Raw genomic sequence first — 27,250 nt, 5'->3', positions numbered from 1 at the left:
TGTTGTGTTTTGATGAAATTGAATGTGAAATTAAGCTTAGATAATGATAATTACATGATATGTGTATTGGAATTTGTGTGAGTGGCATGAAATTAGGAAGACAAGTATTAGGATTTTGGGTGGAAATTAGGGTTTTGAGGATTTTTGACCACTTGGTATTTATGATGCTCAATTATGGTCATTTAGAGTGGTTATAAGTGCAATTTGATGAATGGAATTGATGTAACGGTTGGGCTCCAACCACTACAGGAATTGTCCACTTTGGCCATAAGCCTAATGGTTTTATCCCATAGGTGGAATGGCCTGGAGAGTTGGAAGAACTCCAGAATTAAGCGTGCTCACTTGAAAGAAATCCTGGGATGGGTGACCTCCTGGGAAGTTCTCCATTTCGCCTATGGGACAAAACCGTGAGGCTTATGGCCAAAGCGGACAATTTCTCTAGTGGTTGGAGCCCGATCATTACAATTGGTATCAGAGCCGCTCGCGTGTCCTCTTGGGCGATGGTGGGGCAAACCTTAGCAAGGACGCTGAGTTCTGAAAGGGGAGGAAAAAGGTCACTTAGGCAAATCCCACATCGGCAAAGCACGGAGATGGTCTTGGGTTCAAAAAGTAATGATATAGAAAATGGGGGAACTAATCACTAGAGGCGCCTTTTGGTGGAATGGCCTGGAGAGTTGGAAGAACTCCAGGGTTAAGCGTGCTCGCTTAAGAGAAATACTAGGATGGGTGACCTCCTGGGAAGTTCTCCATTCCGCCTATGGGACAAAACCGTGAGGCTTACGGCTAAAGCGGACAATTTCTCTAGTTGTTGGAGCTCGATCGTTACAATTGAAATGAGTTGTGAATGTGGAATGGCTGAATTCTGGACAGCTAGACCTTTGTTCATTTAAGAGGTTTGTGCACAACATTTTAAATTCATTGTTTCTACTCAAAAGCTAATTGAATACAACTCAACTCAACTCAACTAAGCCTTTATCCCAAAAATTTGGGGTCGGCTATATGAATTCGCTTTCTCCACTCTAAACGATTTTGGGTTAAATCCTTAGAAATTTGTAATGCTTCTAGGTCATGTTGTACTACTCTCCTCCAAGTCAATTTAAGTCTACCCCTTTTTTTCTTTCTATCCTCTAACCTAATGTGCTCTCCTTGTCTAACTGGAGCCTCCGTATGTCTATGCTTCACATGACCAAACAACCTCAATCTTCCTTCTCTCAACTTATCCTCAATTGGTACCGCTCCTACCTTTTCTCTAATACTCTCATTACGGACTTTATCTAGTCTAGTATGGCCACTCATCCACCTTAACATTCTCATCTCTGCAACCCTTATCTTAGACGCATATGACTCCTTCAATGCCCAACACTCACTACTATATAACATAGCCGGTCGTATGGCTATACGGTAAAATTTTCCTTTCAACTTATTGGGAATCTTGCAATCACATAAAACTCCCGTGGCACGTCTTCACTTTAACCATCCAGCTTTAATCCTATGACTAACATCCTCCTCACATCCCCCATCTACTTGAAGGACTGAGCCGAGATATTTAAAGTGATTACTTTGGGACAATACCACTCCATCCAAACTAAATCCTTCCCTATCACCAGTTTGGCCTTCACTGAACTTGCAATGCATGTATTCTGTCTTCGTTCTACTTAACTTAAAGCCCTTTGACTCTAGAGTGCTTCTCCAAAGCTCTAGCTTTCTATTGACTCCTTCTCTTGTCTCATTTATCAGAACAATATCATCCGCAAACATCATGCACCAAGGAATACTCTCTTGTATATGTTTCGTTAATTCATTTAAAACTAATGTAAAAAGGTAAAGGCTTATAGCTGATCCTTGGTGTAATTCAATTGAGATTGAAAAATCTCTTGTGTCCCCTCCCACTGTGTGCACAATAATAGTTGCTCTTTCATACATATCTTTCAACACTTGTATGTACCTAATAGATACCCTCTTTTATTCTAACACACTCCATAGGATATCTCTTGAAACACTATCATAAGCCTTCTCCAAATCAATAAAAACCATGTGTGGATCTTTCTTCACATCTCTATATTTCTCCATCAAGCTTCTAATGAGAAAGATCGTTTCCATAGTTGAACGACCGTGCATGAAGCCAAATTGATTAAGAGAGATAGAAGTATCACGACGTAATCGATGCTCCACAACTCTCTCCCACAACTTCATAGTATGGCTCATGAGTTTAATTCCCTTATAGTTCGAGCAACTCTGTATGTCCCCCTTATTTTTAAAAATAGGTACTAAAATACTCCTCCTCCATTCATCAGGCATTTTCTTTGAGTTTAGAATCTTATTAAATAATTTAATTAACTATGTCACTCCTATATCTCCCAAACACTTCCACACTTCAATTGGTATTTCATCGGATCTACAGGCTTTACCCACTTTCATTCTCTTAAGTGCTTCCTTTACTTCTAAAGATTTAATCATTCTAGTATAATTCACATTCTTTTCTATCGTTCTATAGTCTATATTCATGCTATTACCATTTTGACTATTATTAAAGAGATTATTAAAATAATTTCTCTATCTTTCTTTAATGTCCTCATCTTTCACCAACATTTTTCCTTCTTTATCCTTAATGCACCTAATTTGATTGAGATCTTGACATTTCCTTTCTCTCCTCCTTGCTAATCTATAAATATCTTTCTCCTCTTCTTTAGTTCTAAGTTTCTCATATAACTTTTCAAAGGCCTATGCTCTTGCTTGACTAACTGCCTTTTTTGCCTCTTTCTTTGCTATCTTGTACTGTTCATATGCCTCATTATTATCACATTTAGGTAATTTCTTATACCATTCTCTTTTCCTCTTCACTGCCTTTTGTACTTTCTCATTCCACCACCATCTCTCTTTTAAGGGTGGTCCATGTCCTTTAGACTCTCCAAGTACTTTTCTAGATACTTCTCTAATTTTTTATGCCATCTGTATTCACATATCATTAGTCTCCATATTCAGCTTTCATGCTTTGGACTCGAGAAGCTCATTTTTGAACTTTACTTGTTTTACTCCTTTGAACTCCCACCACTTTGTTCGAGCTACACTATTTCTTCTGACCTTACTTGAATTGTTCCTAAACTTGACATCCAAGACCACTAACCGATTTTGACTTGTTAAAGCCTCTCCTGGAATGACCTTGCAATCCTTGCATAGAGCTCTATTTGTCTTCCTGGTTAAGAAGAAGTCGATTTGGCTTCTATGTTGCCCACTTTTGAAAGTCACTAAATGTGACTCTCTTTTTATAAAGTAGGTATTTGCTAGTATTAGGTCGTATGCCATAGCAAAATCCAGGATGCTTTTTCCCTCCTCATTTCGACTGCGAAAACCAAAACCTCCATGAACATTCTCATAGCCTTGCCTATCACTTCCTACATGTCCATTCAAATCACCACCAATGAAAATATTTTCTTCATTTGGTATGCTTTGCATTAAATCATCCATATCTTCCCAAAACCTTTATTTACTCTCACTATCTAGTCCTATTTGTGGGGCATAAGCACTAACTATATTTATTATTTTTTCTTCTAGTACTAGCTTTACTAGTATAATTCTATCTCATACTCTTTTCACAGCTATTATAGCGTCTTTCAATGTCCTGTCTATGATTATGCCCACTCCGTTCTTATTTCTCTCCTTTTCGATAAACCACAGTTTGTACCCTGAATTACCCACTTCTTTGCTTTTCTCTCCTACCTATTTAGTCTCCTGAATGCAAGCAATATTCACCCTTCTCCTTTCCAAGGTATCCACAAGCTCCATTAATTTTCCTGTAAGTGATCCAACATTCCAAGTACTAACCCTAATCCTCCTCCTATCCTGTTCCTTCTTAATTGGTCTCCTTTTATGATATCTTCTATTGTTTTCTATGTCTATCTTGTGTTCTGTTCCACTATCTGTTCTACTACCTATCCTATGGATTAACTTCTTTACCCACACCCATCCATGATGTGGGAACCCTTGCTCACTTAACACCACACCCAGGCACCGGCATGGCGCGTCACTTTCGGTGAACGCCCTACACCCTTATATATTTCTCACTATACCCGGGCTCCGATGTAGCGCGTCGTTAGTAGAGGATGCCCCAATGTTTATATCATTTAAATCCATATCATAAGGTATGATGAAATTTTTACGCTGGTTGTCACCTACCGTAACCCTTCTCCTTTATCCGGGCTTGGAACCAGCTAAGCGTAAATTACTTAGGCGGAGTTCAAAAGCTAATTGAATAAGAGTTAAAAATAATTTTTTATTGTTTTGGCCTTGGAAATTTTATTTGAAAAATAGTATGTTGCCTACTTTGTAAATGAGAATTTTGGAATAAAATATGATTTGTGATTTGTATGATATATTTGAATAATGTGATTTGAATTTGATTTTAAAATCACACTTGGCATGACAGTTCTATTATATTCTTTCAACATCTATGGAGTTGAGATTGATTATATTCCTTCCTCTCTGGCTTGCCAGTTGAGGTTGAGATCGGATGAATACTCATATAGCTAGCCACCTCCCTCATTAATTTCGGTTAGTGAGGTTGTAGATTACTTTGTCGTAGTGTACAACACAGCATTGATTGTGAAATTTTGTGTCATGACCTAAGTTGTGTAGTTATTGGCAATACTATTTACAATTGTTTTGATAAATTGTTGTTAAAAATATAGGCATTGGCTTGTGAATTATGATTATGGAAATTTTTAAATTTTATTTCCAAATAAATGATTATATTTGTTGTGACTTTAGAAATTATTGTTATGCACCACTAAGTAAAATTACTCAGTGATGGCTTTTACTTGCTATCGCAGATAAGGAGAAGGACAAAGCAACAGAGTGAGCTGCTACAATAGCAGGGGAAAACCTTTTGTGGATCTTATACGGGTATAATATTTTATACCCTTTTAAATTTCTTTTGATGTAAAATATTTGTACATATGTATTTATAGAACTGAATGAGCAGTTATAAAAATTAAATTTGTAATAATATTATTTTTGTCCTCTTTTCTTGAATTGAGAAGTTTTATGTATAAGTTGCATTGACTTCAGTGATATTGAAACTTGTTGAAATTGTGCTGTTTGAGATTGAATGGTGATGATTTTAAATGAAGTTGTGAATATATGTATATTGGGAGTGTTTTTAACAGGTTTTGAAGAACTGTTTTATCAATTTCTAGTCAGTATTCTATCAAAATTTTTGAAAAATTTTCGTAATATCAAATTAATCAAAAATTTGATTCATGACATAAACTTTAACTAAAGACTTTTAATAAGTATTCAACATTTCCTTATATTTAAAATGACTAGAATTTGGTTTAAAATCTCTTGTAGTATATTTAATGGGTTATCAATAGGCGAAGTTCGGTAATTCATTAGGTATACTACGGGATCATGTTATGCCTTACAGAGAGGTAAGGTGTGATAAGCCAACCGGCAGCACCACCAGAAGTGACAGCAAAGAGGGATGAGAGAGAAAGATGCACGATGAGAGAGAAAGATGCACGCGTGCAGGTAAAAACTTTTTGGTGCAATTCCAGCTTCAACCAACGTCCGATCAAGGCGATTCAGGTGGTGTTGGAAAAGCTTATTCCAAGAGCTTTATTTTGATACCAATTTTGCAGCATTTGTTGGTCGGATGAGTGAGATATGAATGAGATAAATTTCAAATTTTTTAAGATTTTTGATCAAATCTATGACGATCTGACCGTTGGATCGACGATCCGAAATTACAGTTGGACTTAGGGCGACGAAACCTTTGAGATGGGACTGACTCTATTCTGATCGGACATCGTTTGAAAAAGGCAATAATCAGACTGTCCAGATCGCTTGGTGAGATTCTTAACTTTTTGATACCCAAAAATTTAATATAATTTTATGCTAATTATTAACAATTTTTGGGCTTCATTTAGTTGTGATCGGATCGATGATAGCTCACCAGTGCCTAGGATTGAGTTTTTGGCCAGATCCGGCTGTCCAGTGGCCGGTCTCGGAACATAGTCAATATTACAATTGATCCTAGTGTTTTTAGATGTTTTGAATGCGTTTCAGGTGTCAGATTTGGCATAGGTAAACCCGAACTTCAAGTCGTTTATTTTCGCCTAATACCAAGTTTAGAATAAAATTCATAAAATATTTGAGAGTAGTTAGAAAATTGTTATTCTTTTTGCAACAGCCTTATAATATTGTTGAGGACTGCAGGGCGAGTTTATAGAATTTTTTTAAGTTAGTTTGGGTGGTTTTTGAAAAATATTAGTTTTAAGCCTTATAAGTGCATTGTTTGATTTTGTGAGTTTTGTCTAGTTTGGAGGGCCCAGTAGGGGCCATGTGATGTTATTGAGTTGTGAATTTGAGACTTGTGATTTTAGAAGTGTGATTTAAACTACTTTATAGGTTGGGTAGGTCCTAAGTACAGATAAAACTCTGTCTGATTTTCAGTATAAATTGAGATATTTTTTACCTCTTTAAGTTCTTGATTTAAGTTAGCACTAATAAATTTACAATATAATTATTTAGATGATCAGGGTCAGCTATCTTCCTCTACTCAACTGCCACAGTAGTCTCCGATGTACTTTGAGTAGATATTAATTTTATTTATAATTTCAATATTATTATACATACAAGGCATGTTCATGCATTCACTTATAATTATATGTATATAGCTATTATAGGCACTCTTTGTGTTGCATTATTATTTGATTAAATTGATGTGGGTGTCGCCTTTGGGTAATTTGGAGCTGTGTGCGTGTGTCAGTGTGCGTGAGATGTGGTACTAGATATGGATAGGACAGGCAGATAGGCTTGAGCTAATCTCACTTGGGGCCCACTCCTTTTTGAGATAAGTCAATATGAGTATGACTTTGAGTTGATCTCGCTGACCCCCGCATTTAGATTATTAAGAAAAAGTCCTGCTCGAATTGATCTCGCTAGTAGGTGTTAGATTAAGAGAGCTGTATAGGGGATCAACTCCATATATATATATATATATATATATTTGATTGATGTGATACACGAGTGTGTGAGTGCTCTAAATTATTCTTTGTGCGAATATTATTGAACTTGGTTGAATATGTTGGTATATGCTGCTTTTTATTCTTATGAATGTGTTAGCCTAGATAGTTATAAAAATTGTATTTAAAATCAATATCTTACTCTATGAGTCAAATGCTCACTCCTATTCACCCTATTTTTTCAGGATATAGTCGGATTTCTTTTTTTTTAGGATAACCTGCTTCCTTTCTCGCAGATTTATTAGCGACTACTCATTTGTATTATTATTTTCTTAATTTGTGATTTAAAATTTCGCATATGCTAGCAGTAGCATTGATCTTATCAGAGACTGTGTTAATTTAAGTTTTTGGTATTAATAAATGAAAATTTTTTATGATATTTAAATTGTTTATAAATGATGATATCAGGGTTTAGCTAGGCTCCCCTAGTATTAATTTCTGATGATTATCTGGTTGGGTTGACCCGAATTAAAAATATAATATTTTATTTTATTTTATTTACATGTTAGGTCTTAGTTTTTTGTCTTGGTTATGAATTTGAGAATAGTAAAACTTACTACGGGCCTCGGGGGCTTTATACCGGTCCAGGTTCTAGTATTGGTCTGGCCCGTGGGATTGGATCGTGACAAGAGTAATAAAAAAAAAAGCAACTATAATTTATGCTTTTGCATGTAATTGAAGATGTTTTAAGAATTTTAATTTTTTTAAATTTTTTTCTTTTTTTCTTTCTTCACATGACCAAACCACCTCAATCTCCCTTTTCTCAATTTATCTTCAATTGGCACCACTCCTACCTTTTATCTAATACTCTTATTACGGACTTTATCTAGTCTAGTATAGCCACTCATCCACCTTAACATTCTCATCTCTGCAACTCTTATCTTAGACGCATACGACTCTTTCAGTGCCCAACACTCATTATCATATAACATAGCCGGTCGTATAGCTGTACGGTAAAATTTTTCTTTCAACTTATTGGGAATCTTACGATCACATAAAACTCCCGTGGCACGTCTCCACTTTAACCATCCGGCTTTAATCCTATGATTAACATCCTCCTCAATAATGGATGTTATCATTACTTTAAATATCTAGGCTCAGTCCTTCAAGTAGAATCCTAGTGCCACTGCCAGTACAAAATCATAGTGTCTGTAAATGTTTAACCACTAAATTTCGCCCCTTTCATTATTTTTTTTTTTTTTTATAATTTCCTGGCATTGTTGCCTAAAGGTGTATCAATAATAATGCACAGATGCTGTCTCACATGCATCAATTACTGAAGATAACCCTCAAGTAAGTAGCTGATAACAGGCATTAATTCAACTAATAATAATTCCATAGAGAAGACTTTCTTAAATATTTTAAAGAAACAATGGAATGGCAAATTGCGTATCATTCCTTTGTAGGTGTTACAAACAAAAACTTGAAAACGCCCAATTTATTTTCTTTCCAGGATCTCGTCCAGGCATGTTTTATAACGAAGGGTATTATCCAGCCATGAATACATTAGTTGTTTAACGAATGTTGGAGAACTTATGTTTCTTGTCTTAACTTTTTTATGTTTTATCATGTAGATGTTCTTCCCTCTTGGCTCAACATCTACAGCTATCTATGGTGGAATTAGTGCTCTGGTTTTCTGTGGGTATTGTGGTGAACGTACTCTTCTACTAGTGACAAGAGTGTTGTTGATTTATACAGAATCCTAGTGACCTGCATTTACCTCAATCAATTCTGCTGTAGTAAATTGATTTGCTATTGGAATTGTTTTTAATTCATGGTTTGTTTATCTGCTTTTTTTTTTTTCCTTTTAATTCTTTTGCATGATACACCACAACATGGTGGAATGGATTGAATAGAAGATTGAGGCTGCTTTATTATTATTGACTAAAGCAAATCCTAGTAGCTGCGGAATTGCTTCCCCTGCTTTCATAGGATTGCTCACAAGCTCCATTGGTAATGTGAATAGGATGCCAATTTCGATTATTAAAAACTACGTTTCTAGCTTAACAAATCCCGCGGGAGGCCAAAAATGCAGGAGAGGAGATCAAGCCTCAGCATCTCGTCTATCTTTTATAAAAAGTCCTTGTAAATAACAAAAGTAGTGTAGGGTTAATCCTCCATTTTTCAAAAATTTAAAAAAAAAAAAAAAAGAGAAGCTCTCTGAAGCTTTCACCTGGACTGAGAGATTCTACAAGAGAAGAAAAGCCACTTTTAGGGAGAAAAAAAAGAGAATATTTAATTGAGTGTGATAAGCTAAAATTTTAATAAATAATGGAAAAATGTTTTTGTTTCGTAATATGGAGAGAAGGAAGGGAGAGAAATTTTAATTGTGAAAAAAATTAAAATTTAATAATAACAAATAAGTTACATGTATTATCATTAAAAAAAGAAATAAAAATAATTAACAAGTGTTTGGTACGAGTAATTCAACACGCTTATTCTTTAAGTGAGATCTAATATTTCATTCTCGCGGATTGAAAAGATACTCATTAGAAATACTTTTAAAAAGAAAATAAAAATAATTCTCTTTTATGATTTGAAATATTTAATATTCCAATTTAAAGTTAACTAATTTCAACTTAAACATGAATGAAGGAGAATGATACTTTTTACAATATTTAAAACAAGGTTAAAACTCTTCGATTATTCTCATCTTATTGAGTAAAATGTTAGATAGATCTTGATGATTACATCATTCATAAACTAATCAATAAATTTTTTTATGTTATTAGCCCTTTGAAGATCTTGAATAACTACAAACTTTTTAACTTAAATGATTAATGAACACATCGAAAAAGAAAAAACAGTAATCATATAGGCTACAACGACCCATTAAAGAGTTGTAGAAGATCGATCTATTATAGAGAACATTGATTAACCCCAACACACTCATCAATCCACCCATTGTATATGTCAATTGGCTCCGTCAAAGGGGTGATATATGGAGGTCGAGAAGCTTGCAGGGCAGCCGCTGTATTTGGCTTCCCCCAGGGAAAACTTCTTGTGGATGTTGCACTCCACATTGTTGGGATAGTTACAGAAAGGGAAAGTGAAGGTGGCATTAAGCTTCACCATCCAGACTTCTTGCCATGTTGATCACATAATAAACTCTCGATTGATTGAAAAAAAAAAATTGTAAAACCCTAACTTGATTTGATGAACCAATCTTCTTAATGGGCTAATAAAATTATTTGGTGTTTGCTTATATAGTGATAGATTTAGGAAGATTATAGAATACTCCCATGCATATAAAATAATGCTCCCTCAAGTGAGTCTTCCTTATAATATAGAGTGTAAATTTCACATAACCTTAAGAGATGGTATATATACACCAAGTGCAATTAATAGTCTCTTTAAATTGAGATATGGCAATGACTTGTGAACTCATCACAAATTATATGATAAAACTATGAATGACAAGCAAATAAATTTAGATACATAAATAGAAAAGTAGACCCCAAAATAAATAACTTCCAAGCAATTTTTTTTATTGTAACTGAATTCATCTACATATTAATTTGTTAATAGTTTGTCATTATATGTATGCCTCTTATGCAGAATCACCGACTTACTATATAATTACTCCACCTTTTACCATGTATTTATAATTAATGATTAATCACTTTATTAAATTTAAATGAGAATTTTTATATATTTATATTATTTTTTATTATAGGTCAACTGTAGCTTCTTCTCTTTGAAATTTTTTTCACAATATAATAATAATAATAATAATTGCTATGTTAATCCTATAAAAAATTGTAATTTGAATTTTATCACAAATTTGTATATGGGATATTACAATAATTCACTTGCTCATAATTTTAGTTATTAAGCCTATTACTCGGTCTAATTTTCAATTAAAAGTTTAATATAAAGTTTTAACAAATATAAATATCAAGATTTATGGGAGAAAATTATATATATATAAATTTAATTAAATTTGCTACTCTATTTAGGGACTTCTATGTTTATCTAAAAAATTAATAAATTAAGCTTAAAATTAAAAATTAATATATTCATTAAATTAATAGTGAATATGTTCAATATTCGTTAAAGATTGATGGTGGTTATATTCAATAATTGTACAATGAAGAGAGTAATAAAAAAAAAAAGCAACTATATAATTTATGCTTTTGCACATAATTGAAGATGTTTTAAGAATTTTAAATTTTTTAAATTAATGAGTGAAAAATTTTTTTAATAAATGATAAAATTTTCATTATTTATATTATTTTTAATAAATTTTAAAAGTTTCAAACATATTTGAGTTCAATTAACTTCTCACATAATTATACTTAATTTCTCATGATTTTTATTTCTTTTAAAATGAAAACTTTTAAAGTTAAAAAAAAAATTAAATCATTTCATTTTAAATATGAAAATTGAATTTAGAGGTTTATAAATGAAATTATTTAGAAATGAAAAATATCAAATTTAAGAAAAGGGTAGAATAGATCGTGAAAATTATAATAGAAGGAAAATAAGATGAGAAAGAGATGAGGAAGAGGGTGCTCTTCTCCTCCAAATTTGGTTTTACATAGAGAGATTCTTATAATAGAATAAATATTATGGATTACCAAACCACTTGATTATGACATATTAATGTTCATGCGTTGTGCGTGATAGAAAACTGAGATTTTAAAGGACCAAAAAAAAAGGGGCTATCCTGCTATTTGCTAACTTCTTTGAGGTCTCTTTTTGTAAAAAGACAATACCCCGACAATTACATTTCTCATACTTGTCACCCAATATGCAATCAACAGGTCTCCCATTTCTTCTCCCTACCAGGCTAGCAGAAGATCCTCTCTCCCTCTGCAAATACCGTGAACCCTGCAAGGTCACAGAAAGTAACCATGAATACCCTCCTACGCTTCTCTAATAGGTTCACCTCCGCCAACTCCTTTCCACTCCTACTATCCGCTCCATTTCCTCCTTCACCCAGCTCCGATTCAACTCTACACCATCCTACTCTTCCCAACCTTCTTCTCCTCCGCCTCTCTTGTCTCCGACCACCGCCTTCCTCACAACTTTCCCGTCCGCTTCCTCTCGCAAAAGCCTAGCCATGGGAAGTCCAAAAATCTCGATCTGTCTAAACCAAGCGACGCTCAAGGTGCACCACACCTGAAAGAAGATGAGAAAAAAACTGAGTTCGTTGATGGCAAGGCCTGTTTGGACAACCAGTTGCGATGGGGGTTTTTACAGAAAGTTTTTGGGATTCTAACGATAAAGGTTTTTGCCACTGCTGCTATTTCTTCGTTCATGATTTTAAACCACACTTGCCGTTGAGCCGTACGATCTATTTCTTTGTACGGCGGCTGGCCTATGTCTCGCCTGTCTTGTCAGTATGTAACCCTTTTATTGGCTTTTTTTTTTTTTGGATTGGTATTGATTTTATGTGATATCATTAATCATTTTTATAATTCAATTGCGTTGATTTCTTGAGTTTGAGATTTTGTGCTCTCATGTTGCTTGTTAAACCATATTTTATTTTTTTTCTTATAACATTTGATTGTTGCTTTCATTTTTGATCCTGCCATGAGTCCTTGAAATTAGCCTGTAGCACAGAAATGAGTGAGGTCTGTGGCTCAAGTCAGTAAAGGATCGAGAGAATTGTATCTAAGAGAGTTGTATAAGTAATGAGAGCTATGTGCAATAGTAATTTCAGTAGAATAAGTGTAGTGATCTGTGTGTCATTCTAATATTTATAGATAGAAGGCTTGAGAGCCGTAACTCCATAAATTTCGAATTGTGCAGTTGTGATCCCAAAATTCTCGACGAGTACTACTGTTATTATTAGTGCACTTGCCTTGCAAATCTGTCCCTTCTTTTGAGCAATCCTTATTTAACACCCGGTTGGTCATCCTTGGAATTGATAATTTAACGTCGGAGCCATCTGATGCCCAAACTTAGTCTCTCTTGACCTCTATATTGACTTTTCACTGAGCCTTCCAACCAATTGGCTTTATGACTTAAGACTTTTGATTATTTGACGCAATTTTGATTTTGGACAGGATATATCAATTTTTATTTATTGATTTCTTTGTTTAGTCTCTCAATTCGATGTACATTTTTTAGAGATTTTGTTTAATTCCAAAGATTTTGGTTAACTGTATTGTTGCTTCATGAGTTGCAGGGTATGGAATTCCTGTATTCATATCTTTATTTTGATGAAAAGATAGCAAATATGGAAAAACACTTTTCAGGTTCTAGGCGCAAGAAACCTCAATTAGTTGACGCATCTTTGTCTCCTTCTGCATTTCTTTTCAACCCAGTGTTTTTTTTTTTTTTTTAAACTCATATTGTATCACTGAACTTGGATTCGAATAAATTTCTTGATGCGATCCCAACATCTGTTTTCTACTTTATTTGCTTGCCCATGTTGACATGTGTGTTCATGGCTCAAGTAGCTCGCATTTTGTCGTAGCAAAATATATTGTTCATATTTTGGAGTTGTGTGTTATTTAGCCTATGTCTTCAATTTTTAGCATTGGAGTGCAAACAATTTCTCATCAGCTAAAAAACTGTCCAGCTGTATTCATCTCGGAGAGTTACGAGCACAAGTACCCCCAGAATCTCATTTTCCTGGGAGCTTTAACTTTGATGGAGGGTCTCCCAATTGGTGCGTTATGTGTTGTTTTTGATGGTATGTATTTCTTCCTCCATTGGTAATTTCATTTGTATTTTATTGGTGTTATGACGAGTGCTGATTCTCCAAATTTTTGAAATAAAAGCTTAGTTGAGTTGAATTGAGTTGAGTTGAGTTATGATGAGTGCTGATTATAAGTGTAACAAGTCTCTCGTTTTTTTCATTTGTTCTTGCAGGAAAGATGGTGCTTCAGGCATTAGGTCTAATTGCTACCGCCTTCAGCTTCTTAACTGGGTACACTTTTTGGGCTGCTAGGAGGGGCAAGGACTTTAGCTTACATGTGGCAATCATTTTCTTTTCCCTTGTTATCCTTGCCGCTGCAACTGTGTCGCTGGTAAATGATCAACTTTCATTTTTCCCACATCCGTTTGGCCCAGCATTACCATTCCTCGGTGGACTTTTTCCAACGTTATTGTTGGTTACTAGTACTGGCGGATTTATTAAGGAATTCCACTACGATCAGCACTTAAGAGCCGTGGAGCATGTCTTCTTATACGTGACAATTATGTTCTTTCATTTCATGTTATACAAATACATGAAAGTCATGAAAGATGTGACTGAGGTGAGCAATGAGGACTAATCTCTAAGTATATATGTTGAATAAGCAGAACTAGCCTATACTTGCCTTTTTTTTTTTTTTAAGTAATTGTGAGCTTTTAATGTTTGACGTTGAAACTTGGAATTAGTGTTAGTCTACGTTTGGCTTTGTGTGGCTATGTGAAGCTTTCTAAATCATCCATTAAAATAAAAAAAAAAAAAAAACCATAAAATTCTAATCCTAACGTATAAGAAATGTTAAAATCACAAAACTTCCAATTAAGCTAAGTATCTTAATTGGGACAGTTTTTTTTTATTCAATTTAATCGGGATTAATTTTTTTTAATGAACTAAAGTATTTTTACATTTAGTATAATTATTTTATGGTTAAATAACTAAAAGAAAGAATTTTTAAATTCTTTTAGTTTTAATCAAAATTTTTAAATTTATCAAATTGATCAAAGCCTTTCATAATATTTTTCATTTTAGCAATAAATTTAATTAAAATAATTAAATTTATCAATTATCAAAAAACAATTCAAATCTTTTCACTTATTATCAATTTTATATATTCAATCTTTTTAATTTTAACAAAGCTTACATTTATAGAACAATATTTAATAATTAAATAATATATATTGTATTATTATAATAATTCTAAAATTCTCTTAACTTGTACTTTTAGATTTTTCATATTTTTTACCATATTACCTCGTATTTAAAGCTTAATAAAACAAAACTCAACAATTTAAATTTAAAGTAAGTGTAAATTATATAATTAGAAGAAATCTAATTATAACTTTCAAAATGGTATGTATTTACAAGAAAATAAATTAGTTGTACTAATATTTTATTTGATTTAATGCAATAATATTTTTATCAATTGGAGTATAATACTAATATTGATTGAAAAAATTAATGTTTGGCTAATCTTGATAATTTAAATATAATTAAATTAATTATTAAAATTGAAACTAATGCTAAAATTTGAGCACTAAATTAATAAAATTAAAAAATTTTATTTAAAACTGAAAAAACTTATAATGGTTTAGAATTTTTTTTTTTATTCGTTCGACCTTATTTTATTTAATTAATATTGATAAAAATTAAAATTTTTATTATAAATTTCGATTCAATTTGATTAAGTTTTTCAGTCTTCATTTCATTATTAATAAATTTTGTTTATGTAGAAGGCACAAACAGAAGAGTCATCTCATAATGAATCAATTTGCATCCTTTCAAGAAACCACATTGAGGAGTTGACTTCCATGGCTGGAACAGGACTATAAGCACAGTAAATAATTTCTTTCCAACTTACGATCAACACTAGGGCTTTCTTTTTTTCCTTTTTTTTTTTTTTTTAAATTGTTGGCTTTTTATGTTTGACGTTGAAACTTGTGAATTAGGGTTAATCTATGTTTTGCTTTGTGTGATTATGTGAAGCTTTCTTAATCAACTATTTAAATAAATAAAAAATTATATAATTGTAATCCTAATGTATAAGAAATTATATCCAATCTTTTTAATTTTATTAATTTACTTAATATTTTTTAATATTTTATTAATTTTAGCAAAGTTTGTATTTATAAAACAATATTTAATAATTAAATAATATATTTAATACTGTTACCTTAATTTTTAATTTTTTTTTCTCTACTTATAATTATAAATTTACATATTTCTTGCCAATTTATCTTGAATTTAAGGCTTAATAAATGAAAAAACTCAACAATTTGAACTTAAAATAAGTGTAAATAAAATAACTAGAAGAAATCTAATTATAACTTTCAAAATGGTATGTATTTATAAAATATGCGTTTGTGTGTCTTTCTGTGTGTGTGTATGTGTATATATATATATATATATATAAAGAGGGAAAAAAATTAATTCTAATAGTATTTATTTTATTTTGTGCAATGATATTTTTATTAATTTGAGTATTAAATTGATAAAATTAAAAAATTTAGCCAAAACTGAAAAAAAAACTTGCGAAAACTTAAATTTTCTTCTACTGATGCAAAAGTTTGAGTATTAAATTGATAAAATTAAAAGATTGAAAACTGAAAAAACTTACGAAAGCTTGGATTTTCTTTTACTCATGTGACCTTATTTTATTTAATTAATATTAATAAAAATTAAAATTTTTATTATAAATTTTAAAGAAAAGTATAATTAAGTATACTGCAGTTTATGCGTTTTATTAAAAAGGGTTTAAGGTTTTTTTTTTTTGCACATAAAGGCTTATGATTTAACACCTTTAGCACTTAAGAAATAAAATAATTAACATGTTAGATATTTATTAATGTAGCAGGTAAGCGCTGACATTGACATAAATGTCATGTCAGCAATAAATCAACGCCATGTCAATAATTTTATTGTACAAAAGGCTAAAATCACATGTCCTTTAAATGTCAAAAGCTAAAAATACACGTCTCTAATTTTATTTTGTTAAAAAATAAAAAAGAAAGCTTAGGACTTGAATGCAACAAATTGGAAAGAACATGATATTTAAGTGCACTTCACCCTTTGATTTATAAATAATTTCTTATATTTTGACAAGTAAGTTTTTAAATATTATAATTATCTCTAATCTCTTTGTCCATATCTCTCTCTCTCTCTCTCTTTTTGTCTATATTTTTCGCCATCTTTCTCTCTATATTTAGGTCTTTCTCTATCTCTCTATCTCTCTATCCATCTCTATTTACTCTCTCGCTGTTAAGCTTTTCTTCTTTCTCTGTTGCTTCTCCACTAGCAATTACTAGTTAGATAATTTTATTTGTAAAATAGTTTACAGATCAACAAATTAATCTAGAAATCTTTAATTTTTAGTTAGAGTAATTTTCATAAAATTAAATTGAAATTCAATAAGTTTTATAAAAAAATTTAAGTTAAGTAATTTTTATGAAAATATTCATAAAGTTAGAACTATCCCGTGATTAACCCAATAATTGAAACTCAACGAGGAAAAACTATGAAGATTTCATAACTCTGACTCTAAACAAATTTTTTCACATTTAAATAATCATCAACCATAGAGTTGCTACTCATATATGCTTTCCATCCTTGTGTCATGGTTTACTAGGTTCGTCATCTTCATCATCCATGTCCCAACGCAGGTTCTCTGCAGCACTCAACCGCTTGCGCAAATCTAATCTACGAGTACTTGTCGAGCTCCCCATGGTTTCCCCTTTGCTTTCATCAGTATCTTCAATTTCATCCCACCCAGGGTCCTCCTCTGGCAACAATAACTGGCCTGAAACCACTGATACATCGCTATCTTTACACCACTCATCATCATCGCCCCTGACCTCCACTGCTGGTGCCTTCTCCTCAGTTTTCTCCAGCTTATCATCGCCTTTCTCCCTCAGAGCTTTCACTGTAATCACCCTTTACCAAAGCTCTCATCAGTCAACTTGCCAACGTCATTCTTCTCTGGCTTTAAACTGCCACTAGATTGACCTTCTGGCAGAGATCTATTGCTCTTATCTTCCTCCTCTTTTTCTCCATCATCAGTCCCGGGTCGAGTCCTCGTCACCAAAAATTGCTTTCTGAACAAGCATGTCTCCGGCTTCCTCAGCTTGCTTCAACTTCAGCACCTTATAGCAATCAAAATAATAAAAAAAAAAAATTGCACTCTGAAAGCTTTAACCTCGACCGAGAGATTCTAGGGAGGAGAAAGAAAAGCCATTTTAAGGGAGAAAAAAGAGAAATTATTTAATTTAATGTGTTTGATAAGTTAAAATTTTATTTTATAAATAAACAAAATGTAAAAATGTCTTCAATCAATTCAATTCAATTAAATTTTTATTCAAAAAATTTAGAACCAATTATATAGACTCACTTTCCCTTCTCTAAATAATTTTAGTATTAATTTTACGTGCTATTATTAATCATTTTTGGAATGTCAATCTAATCTACTAGTACTTGTCTAGCTATCCAATTATTCCCCTTTGCTTTCATCAATATCTTCAATTTCACCCCATCCAAGGTCCTCCTCTGGCAACAATGACTGGCTTGAAATCACTGATACATCGCTATACACGACTCACCGTTATCGCCCTTGACGTTCATTACTTCTTCCTTCTCGTCAATTTTCCCCAGCTTATCATTGCCTTTCTCCATTTCGTTTTAGAGGTTTTTATTATGAACCTCAGAGCTTTCACCGTAATCACCCTCTTGCCATTATCATTCTTCTCTGGCTTTAAACTTCCACTAGGCTGACCTTCTACCAAAGACCCATTGCTCTTATCGTCCTCCTCCTTATCATCATCATCGAAGTCGCAGGTCAAGTCCTCTTCCCCCGCCAGAAATTGCTTTCTTAACAAGCAAGGCTCTGGTTTCCTCTGCTTGCTTCAACTTGTGCACTTTATAGAAATATCTACTCCAAAAACCTTCATTATCTACTCTATCAGGCACTACCTCATTATAAATTTCCTTAACAAACCCATTTTCACTAATTAATTTCTCAATCTCCTCTTTTTTCTCTTCCAGCAGTATCGTTTAATTATTCCCAAGGGAATCCAATTCAGTAGCAGATGCATTGGCAAATCAAGGTGTTCACCTCAATGAAGCCCTTATTGCTTTCTTCCAAGTCTTGTGCTTATCCTCCTCTATGCTGGTCTATTATTCTGTGAAATTCTTATTTCTCTTTCGTTTGAACGCGGGAATCTTTTTAATTTAATTATACTTTCAGGCATTAGAGGGGCTATCCTGCTATTTTATACTTCTTGGAGGTCTCCATTGTAAAAACAACACGCCATAGTAATATCAAATACAATTTCGGCCAATTGACAAAAAAAGTGTAATAAAAAATGCAAAATACTAAAAAAGGGTGAGTTTGAGACTAATTACCAAAAAGGGGTAAATTTTGCTGAGGTGGAAAAGGTGAGTGCGGGACGCTAATTATAATAGCGTTTTCAAGGTCCGGACGCTATTTTGTATAGCGTCCGGGGGAAAAAAATTGAAAAAAGAGCTGGACGCTATTCAAAATAGCGTCCAGCTCCAATTTAAAGGTTGGACGCTACTTATAGTAGCGTCCAACCTTTTTTTTTAATTTTTAATAATTTTATTTTATATTTTAAATAAAATATAAATATTATTTTAATAAATAAAATTATAATATGTAATATTATATATTATAATATTTTTATTATAAATATTATTTTTTAATTTAAAATTAAATTAAAATTTAAATAAATAAAAAATTAAAATTAAAAAATAAATAATTAAAAAAATTTAAGAAAAGTTGGACGCTACTATAAGTAGCGTCCAACTTTTCTTTAAATTTTTAATTATTTTATTTTATATTTTAAATAAATTAAAAATATTCTTTTAATAAATAAAATTATAATAATTAATATTATATATCCTATAATATTTTTAATTATTTTATTTTATATTTTAAATAAATTAAAAAAATAAAAAATTATAATAAAAATATAAAATAAAATAATTAAAAAAATTAAACTATAAGTTGCGTCTAATTTTCTTTTTAAGCCTTTTTAATTATTTATTTTTTTAATTTTAATTTTATATTTTATTAAATTTAAATTTAAATTTAAATTAAAAAAATAATATTGATAATAAAAATATTATAATATATAATATTATAATTTTATTTATTAAAATAATATTTATATTTTATTTAAAATATAAAATAAAATTATTAAAAATTTAAAGAAAAGTTAGACCTACTTGTGTCCAACTTTTCTTAAATTTTTTTAATTATTTATTTTTTTTTTATTTTAATTTTTTATTTATTTAAATTTTAATTTAATTTTAAATTAAAAAAATAATATTGATAATAAAAATATTATAATATCTAATATTATAATTTTATTTATTAAAATAATATTTATATTTTATTTAAAATATAAAATAAAATTATTAAAAATTTAAAGAAAAGTTGGAGTAGCGTCCAACTTTTCTTAAATTTTTTTAATTATTTAATTATTTAATTTTAAATTTTTATTTATTTAAATTTTAATTTAATTTTAAATTAAAAAATAATATTGATAATAAAAATATTATAAAATATAATATTATAATTTTATTTGTTAATATAATATTTATATTTTATTTAAAATATAAAATAAAATTATTAAAAATTTAAAGAAAAGTTGGACGCTACTTATAGTAGCGTCCAACTTTTCTTAAATTTTTTTAATTATTTATTTTTTTTTATTTTAATTTTTTATTTATTTAAATTCTAATTTAATTTTAAATTAAAAAAATAATATTAATAATAAAAATATTATAATACATAATATTATAATTTTATTTATTAAAATAATATTTATATTTTATTTAAAATATAAAATAAAATTATTAAAAATTTAAAGAAAAGTTGGACGCTACTTATAGTAGCGTCCAACTTTTCTTAAATTTTTTTAATTATTTAATTTTAATTTTTTATTTATTTAAATTTTAATTTAATTTTAAATTAAAAAATAATATTTATAATAAAAATATTATAATATATAATATTATAATTTTATTTATTAATATATAATATTATAATTTTATTTATTAAAATAATATTTATATTTTATTTAAAATATAAAATAAAATTATTAAAAATTTAAAGAGAAGTTGGACGCTACTTGTAGTAGCGTCCAACTTTTCTTAAATTTTTTTAATTATTTATTTTTTAATTTTAATTTTTTATTTATTTAAATTTTAATTTAATTTTAAATAAAAAAATAATATTCATAATAAAAATATTATAATATATAATATTACATATTATAATTTTATTTATTAAAATAATATTTATATTTTATTTAAAATATAAAATAAAATTATTAAAAAAAAAAAAAGGTTGGACGCTACTATAAGTAGCGTCCAACCTTTAAATTGGAGCTCCACGCTATTTTAAATAGTGTCCAGCTTTTTTTTCAATTTTTTCATCCGGACGCTATTTTGAATAGCGTCCGGGCCTTAAAAACGCTATTATAATTAGCGTCCCGCACTCACCTTCTCCACCTCAGCAAAATTTATCCCTTTTTAGTAATTAGTTTCAAACTCACCCTTTTTTAGTATTTTACATTTTTTTATTACACTTTTTTTGTCAATTGCCCTACAATTTCTATACGCCAACTACTTTCCTCTCCCCTTCCAAATTCCACTCCCACTATCCGCTCCATTTCCTCCTTCACCCAACTCCGATTCAACTCTAATCCAACCTACTCCTCTCAACCCACCTCATTCTTCGACTCCTCCGCCTCTCTTCTCTCCGACCACCGCCTTCTCACAACTTTCCCGTCCGCTTCCTATCCCAAAAGGCTAGCCATGGAAAGCTCATAAATCTCGATCTGTCTCAACCAAGCGAAGCTCAAGGTGCACTACATCTGAAACAAGAGGAGAAAGAAACTGAATTGGTTGATGGTAAGGCCTGTTAGGAGAACCAGTTGCGATGGGCGTTTATACAGAAAGTTTATGGGGTTGTAACGACACAGGTTTTTGCTACTGCTGCTATTTCTTCGTTTATGGTGTTCAACCAACATGAGGTTAACTTTTTCGTTCAATTTCCTCATATCTTTCCTGGCCTCTGTGTCGCCGTTCTTGCCAGTATGTAACCCTTTTCTTGGCCTTTTTTTCTTTTTTCCCGGGTTGGTATTGATTTTGATTTCTTGACTTTGAGATTTTGTGCTCGCTTGTTGCTTGTTAATCCATATTATTTATTTGATTTTTGCATGTAACATTTGCTTTTTTGCTTTTCATTTTTATTTGTTGATTTCTCTCAAACGGAGTTCGGGATAGGATTTTATTAGCGGATTATGTTTGATTCCAAAGATTTTGGTTAACTGTATTGTTGCTTCATGAGTGGTAGGATATGAAACTCGAGTATCCAAATCTTTATTTTGATGCAAAGATAGCAACTACAGAGAAAGACTTCTCGGGCTCTAGCACAACAAGCGTCAATCAGTTGACACATCTTTGTCTCCTGTTGCACTTCTTTTCAACCCATTGTTCTTTTGCCTTTCTTTAAAAAACTCAACTAGTAGCATTGAAGATGGATTCCAATAAATTTCTTGATGTCATACCAACATCCGTTTGCTCTTGTTAGCTTGCACATGTTAAGTTGTGTGTGCTCATGGCTCAAGTAGCTGTCGTATCAGAAGATATTGTTCATATTTTGGAATCCTGTCTTATCTATCCTATGTCCTGAATTTTTAGCATTGAAATGCAAGCAATTTCTCATCAGCCAAAAACTTTGCAGCTCCATATACCACACGTTGGTATGAACACAAGTACCCCCAAAACCTCATTTCCCTGGGAGCTTTCACCTTGATTCAGGGTCTCACGGTTGGTTTGTGCTGTTCTGCTACTGATGGTATGTATGTCCTTCATCCATTGGTAATTTCATATGTATTTCATTGGTTTTGTAATGATGACTGCTGATTATAAGTGTAACAAGTCTCTCGGTGTTCACTGGGTTCTTGCTGGAAAGTAGTGCTTGAGGCATTAGGTCTAACTGCAGCCGCGTTCAGCTCCTTCACTGGGTACAATTTTTGGGCTGCCAGGAGATGCAAAGATTCAGCTTCCTTGGGCCAATCTTGTTCCCTTCGCTTGTTACCCTTGCCGCTGCCACTGTGCGGCAGGTAAATTCTCAAATTTTATTTTGTATCGAGTGTGGCCGTGTGGGCTTGGCTTATACACGCACAAGTGGCTGATATAGTAGTTTTTGTGCTGTCATGCAGATATTTTTCCCACTTTCCTCTGGCCCTGCATCATTAATCTTCAGTGGAGCTGGTGCAATGGCGTTCATGGATTATGTTGTTTACGACACTGACAGGCTAATCAAGTGCTTCAACTATGATCAGCGCTTAACAGCCTCGGTACATCTTTACTTGGACGTGATAAACTTGTTCCTTTATATCATGCGGACCATGGTAGAGCTGACTGTGTACATCGATGCAGACACTGTGACTGAGGAGATCGTTGGAGACTAGTATCTTGGCGTAAATGCTCAGAAGCTTTCTGGAATGCGTTGGAAGCAGAACTAGCCTATACTTGGCTTTGTTTTAAAGTTGAAACTTGGAATTAGTGTTAGCCTATGCTTGGCTTTGTATGATTATGCGAAGCTTTCTTAATGCGTCAGGGTACATGTCAAAGTTTCAAAACTGAATTTGCTGTGTATTACACAAGACTTTCGAGTAGATCCAATCATCCAACGATTACAATTAGGGTGTGCACTTGTTCAATTTGATTTAAAAAATATTCGAATTAATAGTTGATCTTTACTAATTAAATTTATTTAATCGTTAAATCAAACCAAATTACTAAATATAATATCTTGGTTAGCGTAATCCAAATTATCAGTTTTTTTTTTTAAATAATATTTACATTAAACATTAAATTATACATAAATTTGATAATTTTGTTTAATTTTGTTTTTTTTTAACTATAAAAACGAAATTAAACAAACTAAAAATTTCAAAAACCCAAGTTAAATTGACTTAAGTAAATAATTGAATTAAAAAAAATTAAAAATTAAAAATCAGTGGGCTCCTTTCTATTGGATTTCCAAGCATAAGGCCATCTAGAATAAAAAAATAAAAAATAAAAACAGTTTTTTTACATAACAAAGTTGCACTGGCAGTTGCATTTCTCAAACTTAAGAAAATCTAATTCGATCACTTTCCATACATATGTAACAAATATAATTACAAAAGTACCCCTAAATATGTAATAATATGAAGAGGGGGAGTATAGCCTGACCTTCTAAGGTTGGCTTTTTTTTTTTTTAATTTTTCGCTTGCGAACGTAAGATTCAGGCCGCCATTGGGCATCGAAGAAATTACAAATTCCAATTGCGGTGAGCTTTGCTTGCCAAGCTATATGGACAGCTTTGTTGCTTCTAAGGGATGCTTGGCAAGTGAAGCTCTAAGGGATGCTTCTTTTCTCTGTAATCCCTTAATTTCTATAACTAGAGCAGAAACTAGGAATAGATTTGCCAATATACTTATTAATCTTCACCTTTTCATCTCATCTGAATTTCCGGAAATAAATATGGAATGACCCATGGAATTTAAAATGTCCCATAAATCAGTAATCACCATTAACCTGTTGAAGACAACTCGAGACTCGAGAGAGCTTAGCATGTCCAGATCAGAGGAAATATGGGAACTAATTGCCTAGCAATCTTGGCGTTATCCACCTAAGGGGATGACCCAGGAATGGCACAAATTCCTCCTATGTGATACTAGTGGTAGTGGGATTGCACTCTCATGTGTAATTATTGTCTTTCCTTACCCCTTAGTTTTGAGTGTTTGCCCCTTTTCGTTAACTGAAGAGAGAAAGCTTAAGTAGACAGCATATGCTTGCTCTTTGCCAATAATTCCATTCAATCAATATTGACATCTATAGAAGATAAAACTGAGATAGTAACATGAATTCAATCATTGAAACTCAACGAGGAAAACTATGATGACAAAATAATTACGTAACTATGACACTAAAAAATCATTTTTCACATGTAAATAATCAACTAAAGAGTAGCAACTCGTATATACTTACCATCCTTGTGTCATGGTTTACTAGATTCGTCATCTTCATCATCTATGTCCCAACTCAAGTCCTCCTCTTCGTCTGCAGCACTCAACCGCTTGCGCAAATCTAGTCTACTAGTACTTGTCGAGCTACCCAATTTTTCCCCTTTGCTTTCATCAATATCTTCAATTTCATCCCATCCAAGGTCCTCCTCTGGCAACAATGACTGGCTTGAAATCACTGATACATCGCTATCTTTACACGACTCGCCGTTTTCGCCCTTGACATCCACTGCTGCTGCCTTCTCCTCAATTTTCTCCAGCTTATCATTGCCTTTCTCCATTTCGTCTTTGACATTTTTATTATGACCCTCAGAGCTTTCACTGTAATCACCCTTCTCTGGCTTTAAACTTCCAATAGACTGACCTTCTACCAAAGACCCATTGCTCTTATCGTCCCCCTCCTTGTCTTCACCATCAAAGTCCCAGGTCAAGTCCTCTTCCTCGCCAGAAATTGCTTTCTTAACAAGCAAGGCTCTGGTTTCCTCTGCTTGCTTCAACTTGTGCACCCTATAGAAATACCTACTCCAAAAACCTTCATTATCTACTCTATCAGGCACTACCTCATTATAAATTTCCTTAACAAACCCATTTTCACTAATTAATTTCTCAATCTCCTCTTTTTTCTCTTCCAGTGAAAAAGACCCTAATCTCCATCTATCAAACTCAACCTTATCCTCTGGTTCAGTACAGTAAGTATTTAAGTCACACTGTATTGCACGCACTTGCATATCAAAACGGCTATACCGCTTCACGCTCAAAGACTGTTGCTTACTATGACTATGATGTTTATCAGAGGAATCTGAATCTTCATGATCTGGAGCTAGAATAGAGTCCCTACCATGAGAGATTATTTGAGCAGTGGATCTCCAAACGGTGGCTCCGATGTCGTCGATGGCTTGTCCGACGGTCTCCAGCGATTCCTGGGCGACCGAAGCACCGACCTCGAAAGAAGCCGGAAGGTCCTTGACAGCACGCGAGGCTACTTCCCGGATAACCGCCGTCTCCTTTCTGAGGCCAGATCCGAATTCCTCGAAATCCTTGCGGTAGGATTCGATGACGGACTCTGATGTGGTGGTCAGGGTCTTGAAGAGCCCGCCGAAGGACCATGTGGGGTTGGCAGTAGGGCTGGGGTTGGGATTTGAGTTCTGGGATTGTGAGAGGGAGGTTGGAGTACCGGGCTGGGATGTGGGTGAATCTGGGGGAGTTGGTTCGTCTGAGAAGACGGATTTGAAGAAATTCATTGGAGCAAGGAAAGGCAACTAGAAATTGGGGGAAATTAGTGTGATTTCGATATAATTAGGGATTGGGATATATATACAGAGAGAGAGAGAGAAGGCAGCGAGTCATGGGAAGGATACTGGGCTCTGAAAGCACGCGAGGAATTTCATTTGTATTAACCGACTTACCGTGGTGGACTTCGATTGGAGCCAAAGTTCAGTGGTTTCCAAAGCCATGGCTCTATCGATTTCTAATTGGGGAAGGAGCTTGGGTGTTTTTTTTTTGACAAAAAGACTTTTTTAGCCCTAACAATTATATATAAAGTCTTATCAATTTATTTTATTATTTCAATTCTTAACGATTACTTTTTAATCAAATAATCTCTTATTAGTCTATTTAAAATCTTGATAATTATTATTATAGTTACATAAATTTTTATTAATTTAATTAATTTATTTAAATATTTAATAATTAATTTTAAATTAAAATATTAAAAATTTAGATCAAAGAAGTTTAATTTCTATCACGTAATTTATACATAATAAACAGATATTTAATTGACATTAATTTTTATTACATAACCTAAAAGCTAAATTTTTTATTATTTTCTTTCTCTCTCTCTTTCTTTACGACTTAATTTCATTAATAGAAGATAAATGATTGAAAATTATGTACCATCATTGCCATTTAGCATATCTAGTACTAAATTTAATACTTTTCTGCATGTGCCGTGCTAAATATAGAAGAGGAGCTTTATGCGTTGCACGATCTAATGGCACGGGGTATGCTAGACTCTTTAATGGAGCATAAATAACATCAAACAGGGGCTTGTAAAAGCGAATATTTGTTTCATAGAGACTTAAAAGTATTAAATAAATTGACAATTACTTATTTGATTCAAAGAGTAATTATAATGAGTTTAAGATGATAAACTAAATTGATAATAACTTATTTATGTAATACCCCAAAATTTTAAATTTTATTATTTTATGAGCATTATTGGTATTTTAATTTTATTTAAATTTTAGGAAATTTTTTGAGATTTTTTTGATTTTAAAAATCGGATTCGAATTTCCGAAAAAATAAACTTTGATGATTTTTAAAAATTAATTTAAAGACCACGTGGCAAAACTAAAAATATATTTGAAATCCATGAATTTTTCTGAGTTTTCTGAAATTTTTTCGGAATTTTTGGACCTCGTTTTCGGTCTCGAGGCAGAGTAAAAATTCAAAATTTAGTATCCTGAATCGGATCGGCCGAATCGAAT

The 27,250-nt window shown here is 32.1% G+C and overlaps 3 protein-coding genes and 1 pseudogene across 3 annotated transcripts; 2 read left to right on the top strand and 2 right to left on the bottom strand.

The window, feature by feature from the left end:
* The first annotated feature begins 11,810 nt into the window (after positions 1-11,810).
* On the top strand, positions 11,811-15,534 carry LOC110640840 (BI1-like protein). The gene is made up of 4 exons (XM_058146389.1): positions 11,811-12,367; positions 13,555-13,668; positions 13,848-14,233; positions 15,399-15,534. The coding sequence occupies exons 2-4, from the start codon at positions 13,626-13,628 to the stop codon at positions 15,495-15,497; spliced, it is 528 nt and encodes a 175-aa protein (XP_058002372.1). The 5' UTR covers positions 11,811-12,367; positions 13,555-13,625; the 3' UTR covers positions 15,498-15,534.
* Positions 15,535-17,276: 1,742 nt separating this feature from the next.
* LOC110640841 (uncharacterized) lies at positions 17,277-18,605 on the bottom strand. The gene is made up of 4 exons (XM_058144808.1): positions 18,600-18,605; positions 18,358-18,551; positions 17,626-17,789; positions 17,277-17,584 (listed from the first exon to the last, which is right to left on the bottom strand). The coding sequence occupies exons 1-4, from the start codon at positions 18,603-18,605 to the stop codon at positions 17,277-17,279; spliced, it is 672 nt and encodes a 223-aa protein (XP_058000791.1).
* A 138-nt stretch (positions 18,606-18,743) lies between these two features.
* Positions 18,744-23,396, top strand: LOC110664864 (BI1-like protein; annotated as a pseudogene).
* Positions 23,397-24,550: 1,154 nt separating this feature from the next.
* Positions 24,551-26,205, bottom strand: LOC131179125 (protein DOS2). The gene has a single exon (XM_058145032.1). The coding sequence runs from the start codon at positions 26,003-26,005 to the stop codon at positions 24,740-24,742; it is 1,266 nt and encodes a 421-aa protein (XP_058001015.1). The 5' UTR covers positions 26,006-26,205; the 3' UTR covers positions 24,551-24,739.
* Between the last annotated feature and the right edge of the window lie 1,045 nt (positions 26,206-27,250).

Source organism: Hevea brasiliensis, chromosome 4 (genome assembly GCF_030052815.1).
Source record: "Hevea brasiliensis isolate MT/VB/25A 57/8 chromosome 4, ASM3005281v1, whole genome shotgun sequence".
Classification (NCBI taxonomy): domain Eukaryota; kingdom Viridiplantae; phylum Streptophyta; class Magnoliopsida; order Malpighiales; family Euphorbiaceae; genus Hevea; species Hevea brasiliensis.
The sequence above is the reverse complement of the archived record's forward strand: the minus strand, read 5'-3'. Positions and strand labels throughout refer to the sequence as shown.